Here is a 6000-nt window from a genome sequence, read left to right as displayed (position 1 = left end):
TCAGCCTACAACATCAATGTTCACGCCCTCATCTACTGTCAATGCAAACAGTGAACCAGCTGGTCGTACAAGAAGCAGTCAAAGATTAGGCAAATAAGTGGTAAGTAATTTAAGACTCTTTAAATTTGTTAGAAAATTTCTGGAAATAACTGTAAATAAAATTTTGTTCATATGTATAGTCTCCATCTCAGTCAATCGCCGAGAATACTCAAGATGTCCCAAACATACCGGAACCTCAACAAAGCGATTCTTTAATGCTTTGAAACTTATTTAATTTTATTATCAGTTTTAATAGTTGCAATTGATAAATACCAATGCTACTTTTTGTTAATAATTGCTACAGATTTCATGTTACATTATGGAAATAGTTGACAATAATCGGAAATGAAAACCTAAAAAATTTGGGGGAATGAATTAAAAAAAACATATCATTTGAAGATAATATCAACCTAAAAACAACCTTCAATTTTGGACGAGTTGTTATAACTTATGTAATGAATATAGTATCTGCAGAAATGGTAATGACAAATATAGGAAAATACTAACATAGAAACTGAAAGTGAAAAACAAGTCAAAATGTCTACAACCAATAATACTTCATAAAAATAATAAAAATTAAAAGTGCAAACAGGGAAAAAACATTGATCATTAATCATTTGAAGACTTGCATCCTCTCTTATTGTGGCCTTGCTTTCCACATTTGCTGCAACGTTGACGGTATGGGTGAAATAACTCAGACTTTGATCGATACATCTTCATTTTTGGCCTTCCAGCTTGTCTTTTGTAAACTGGTGGATTAATTACATGAGCATCTTCAGGCAAATCCCACTCGCCTACCTCTTCAATAGGAACAATATCTTGAGCGTAGATGGCAGCATAATTTTGACTAGTGAATATGAAGGAACAAAATCAAATGGTTTCAACTTCTTACGGTATAACGCCGCAGCCGCATGAGAGCAAGGAAAATCATCCAATTGCCAAACGCGACATGTACATGTCTTTTCAGCAATTTTGATAATTCGGTGAACGGCACCAACAATAACGTCAAACTGTTGGTCATTGATGATGTTAACCTAGAAAGCAAAAGAATAAATCAAATTATCAATATACGATAATTAACAATAATTTTCACATTTTTCCAGTAATTTTTGTCGTGAAACATACCTCCATCGTGCGAGCATTATCTTCAGAGCTAAAAAGAATACCAAAAGCATGCTCAGTAAGACCATATATATAGCATTCGTGGAATAAGTTCTCTCTTCTCATTAAACCACCTTTGCAACAAATTCCGATAACTCAAAACCAAACAAGCAACTGGCCAGCCACGCGCTTCGTTCATCACAGAATTCAAGCATTCGGAAATATTTGTCGTCATTACATTATACCTCTTTCCCATAAACTGACTCCGCGACCACAATTCAGGCTTCGCATCCAGTAAGTATTGTTTCATGCTAGGCTTAGACTTGGTCATCTTTGCAAGCCAATAGTCAAAATCTTTTTTAGTATATGCCGTTGCAAAATTGTAAAAAAGAGGCCCATAATAAGCTTTTCCAAACTTTGCCTTCACATTCGCCCAAAGATATTGCATACACACTGCAGAATTAGCCTCGGGAAATATTGCATGGATAGCTTTTGGAATAAATGTATTTCGACCTAAGACAATAACCAAACCATCTCTAACTCCATAAACTACCCTGAGATGAGTCATGAACCAATGCCAAGATTTGTCATTCTCTGAATCAATAATACTAAAAGCCAAGGGAAAAAGATGATTATCACCATCTTGAGCCGTGGCCAATAGTAATGTCCCGTGTGATTTACCTTTGAGAAAAGTCCCGTCCACCGAAATGACATGACGGCAAAACTTCTAACCATGCACAGAAGGCCCCATTGCCAGGAAAAAATATTGGAAATTTCCCTATGCATCAGTTTCTGTTACAGTGTAAGAACCTGCCAACACAGATAATAAACGTTAATTACTGGAAATTATCTCATTGTCCACATTTCAGTATTCATAATGGAAATAACTGTAAATAAATAACCTGTACGTCTAAAAATATAAAAAACGGATATATGTATAGAATCAAAACAAAAACAAACAGAAAACTTTCAAAGATAAAAAAATACCTGGATTCTTCTCTTTTATCATATCGCCTACAATGGGGAGATGAAAATATGATTTGTCATAATCACCGCGAATATCTTGCAAAACCTTGGAACGAGCCATCCACACTTTATAATAGCTAATCTCAATTTTGAAACGCAAACGCATGATCTCCACAACTGCTTTTGGTGTATATTTGTCAGCCATTGAGCTTCGGAAATCATTGTTAACAACTTTGCTAATCAATGAAGATGACACTTGTTTATGACGATGTATAAGGTTCTTTCCAAAGCAATTATGATCTTTGTTGAAAGGCCTAATAACCCAAAATTTGGAAACTCAACATACACTAGTATTCAATTTCTACGAGCAATCAGAATTCAAACAAGCAATACAATATCGCGTCTTGCTAGACCTTTTCACCCGGAATTCGAAATTGTTTCTCAACGCAATAATAGTCAACGCTGAAATCATACTTTCTTTACTCAAAAAATGTTATTGACATCAACTTCAACATTCATCGGGTAGTTTTTCAATTGCGTCTCGTCAAAAACAGTTCCACCATCTAGAAACCTTTCATCAACCAAGCGCAGGGAATCACATTTTTCCAAAGACTGACGTTAAAAAATCTTCACTATTAAAAAAACAAATTAACAGTGAGAGTTGGACCACCTCTAACCAAGTTAACGTTTAAAAAAAAAACCAGAATCCACCAACGACCAAGACGCAGAAGCCAACGGAAACAAATTATTTTATCCAGGCGCAGTTTTTTTTCTTCTGCGAAATAGTTTCAGCTGCAACAAAAAAAACGTGAGATTGCTTGTGTTTCAAAATTTCAAACGTTCCAAAATTTAAAAGCTAACTGCTTCCTTAAAAACAGCAAAAAATATTCTGTGTGTACAATAATAAGTCAAATACGTGAATTAAAAAACATATACACAACAAAAAAAACGTGTCATAACACCCTTAAATATAGAAGTTAATTGACCTAATTCTAATTAACCCACACACGCTAAAAAATACCAACACATACGGAAAGAAAAAAAAACGTGTCCAACAACCTTAACACACGCACAAAAAAGTAAAATATATTGAATGATAATTAAAAAAAACTGCCTTAAAATATTGAAGGATAAAAAAGTAAAATATATTTTGCCACCTAATACGTTTGGATATTTTCCTAAAAAACTCCAAACATAGGCTAGATCCCAAACCTAACATTATATGTGACCTAGTTAGTTACAAAACTCTAAAATTTATTGTTTATGGGAAAAAAAAACTTCAAAACTTATCACACATTGTTTCTGAAATTTATGCTTTATTTTTTATATTTGATAGTAGTGCTAAAAATATAGTTGAAATCAAACTGTAAGTCAATTTAACTTATAGGCCTTTCTTTTAAAAATAAAATAAAAATCTAAAATATAGAATAAAAATTTATTAATTTTATATAACATTTTCAATAGTAAAAATTTATTAATTTTATAAAAATCTAAGTCAATTATTTTGTAAAGTCACTACAAAATATTTTCAATAGTTTTAATCTTTGAGAATATTTTTCTTTTTAATTTTATATAACACTATTCGTATTTTTTATTTATTTTTTATTTTATCAATTTTCTCATTCATATTACATAGATTATACATTATTTATTAAATATATCATACATCTTATCTCCTACTAACATAGATAAGTAATGCATGTCTTACTTTAAATACGGTGACCATTTCGTCCCGAGTTCAGATTTTCTTTTTCTACAGAGATATATCATCAACTATATTTTCGATGGTATATCTTCTTATCTTGCGATATCCCTTAAGCTTATACGAGATAAGAGTTGATAATTATTAATGCCATTTAAGATCAACACTTGAAACTACACATGGTCCTCGACGATGGTGTTGTGTCCTCCTATCCTTTCTTCGACGCGCGCTCCGACCCTCATTATTAGTCAAGATCGAGGTCTAAGTCTCGTCTATAGTGTCGAGAAAGAATATTAATAGTAAAAGTAAAGTGAGAGAGACATAGTTTTTTCGAAGTTAGAAACTTCCCTTGAGTTTTGAATGACATAATATCTATAGGAATGCCTTGAGATATATAGAGGAGCTTTACTAGACCTTGGAGACAAGGGGTTTGACAGCAACGCTGGTCGAAACCGCAGATTGGCGGCGAGCAATTCAACCGCAGGCCAACGGCCCAAGTCGTTGGCTTGTACCTTGTGTAAGTCTTTATTGTCATTTTTTAAGTAAAGAGTGTTATTTTTTCATGATGAAAAAATGACACTATAAAAATAACTTATCGAGCCTCTTCCAAAAAGCTAGATCTCACGGATATTTATGGACGGGATTTAGAACTTAAGTACCATAAAGCCATATTGTCTTTTTTTTTTTTTTTTCGTTAAAAAGTTAAAACTTAAGTTGAAAAATTATTGTCTCCGTATCTAGGATATCAGCATTGTATTGTAGTCATCTTATATTGCATATAAATAAATTCAATTATACGCGGATTCAGTATAAATGTTCCAAATTTCTTACCACATTTTGGATTTATCGTGATATGAATTTTCTCATTTTATTGGAGTAACTTGGATTAATTATACACGTATATGAGAGTATTTGTTACCATATTTGACGCACACGCACAATATACAGTGTTAACTATTTTTTTTCCTTAATTTTTTTTTAGTTCGCCCAAATAGCATATGAAATTTTACGTTTGGACCCTAATCTTTTTTTGATAGTACCTTGGTCATTAAACAATCTAAATTAAAATAAAACAATAATCCTAAAATTTAAAGTTATTTTAGCTTTTATTTAATAGTTCAAGGGTCTTAGTACAACTAGTTTCTTTATAAATAGTGCATTTCAAATCTGAAATATAAAAGTTGTTTAGAAAATAATTTCATAGATTATTTTTTTATTTACAAAAATAACCAAAATCTACAAAATCAATAAACAGACCAGAGTGCATAAAAACATAATTAAGGACTAAAGTGATTTAACAAAATAATTAAGGACTAAAGTGATTTAACAAAATAATTAAGGACTATGGCATCACAATCATAAAAATTACAGGACTATGTAGACAATTATTAATTTGTTTATTTTTACAAGAGAGAGAGAGAGAGAAAGACGGAGGGACCTTGGTTGACTCTCTTGTTCACACGAATATATTTTCTTTTGTTTTCCGTCTCCTCCGAAAACCACGTCCCTCCCTCCAATTTCCTTTCCCTCCAACTCTCCATTCTCTTTCTCCTCCCTGAGAATTACCCCTCCACGTGTCACCCATTCGTACGGCCTTCTTTCTTATTCCCCTCCCTCTCTAACTTTCTCTCTCATTTCGATCTCTCTCCCTCTCTTCCGATCATACGACGATATGATCTTTTCAGAGGGGAAAAAAGCTTAGCGTGTTCGTACACGTATAGATAGATACACACATAAATATACATTACTGAATTCAACTCTGTATCCAATACAACACGTAAGCTTCGATAGCCTTTGATCTCTGTTCTTCTTTCGCTCTCTTTCTTTCTTGGAACCTCATTCCATTCTTCTTTGCATGTAAACCGACAATGTATATCTATATGTGCTATTAATTGATCTTTTGCTGCAATCGGTCTCGATTCTAGTTTTGTTTCGTTCTGGTGGATGTGGAGACAATTGATAATTCGAAATCGATCGTTAATTGGTTGCCCGATAAAACCGTGGGAAAATTCATAATATCTCTTTTTCTCTCAACGATTTTCTTGTTACAATTTTCTCAGCTACGAAATTAGCTGTATTAATTATTTTAACAAATTCCTTCGGTTTCGAAATCAAAATTCTGGAAGAGAGACCAATTACAGAACGGGGAATCGAGAAATAGTCACATTGCGCTTAACCGTCCTGTTTGGCTG

The 6000-nt window shown here is 32.9% G+C and overlaps 1 protein-coding gene across 1 annotated transcript; it reads right to left on the bottom strand.

Moving 5' to 3' along the window:
- On the bottom strand, positions 1-2311 carry LOC149378789 (uncharacterized). Its single transcript, XM_089603859.1, has 7 exons — positions 2128-2311; positions 2043-2050; positions 1940-1950; positions 1275-1748; positions 1165-1192; positions 932-1073; positions 1-59 (listed from the first exon to the last, which is right to left on the bottom strand). The coding sequence occupies exons 1-7, from the start codon at positions 2309-2311 to the stop codon at positions 1-3; spliced, it is 906 nt and encodes a 301-aa protein (XP_089459985.1).
- Positions 2312-6000: the final 3689 nt, after the last annotated feature.

This window comes from Urtica dioica, chromosome 12 (genome assembly GCF_054948205.1).
Source record: "Urtica dioica subsp. dioica isolate 48M chromosome 12, U.dioica_male_clone48M_v1_H2, whole genome shotgun sequence".
Classification (NCBI taxonomy): Eukaryota; Viridiplantae; Streptophyta; class Magnoliopsida; order Rosales; family Urticaceae; genus Urtica; species Urtica dioica.
The sequence above is the reverse complement of the archived record's forward strand: the minus strand, read 5'-3'. Positions and strand labels throughout refer to the sequence as shown.

Excerpts from the sequence above, each read along its gene's own strand:
- LOC149378789 (XM_089603859.1), bottom strand. The coding sequence starts at position 2,311 with ATGGCTGACAAATATACACCAAAAGCAGTTGTGGAGATCATGCGTTTG. Across the intron at positions 1,193-1,274 it reads TATCGGAATTTGTTGCAAAG|CTCTGAAGATAATGCTCGCA; the intron begins GTGGTTTAATGA and ends TATTCTTTTTAG. Across the intron at positions 1,074-1,164 it reads ATAATGCTCGCACGATGGAG|GTTAACATCATCAATGACCA; the intron begins GTATGTTTCACG and ends TTTGCTTTCTAG.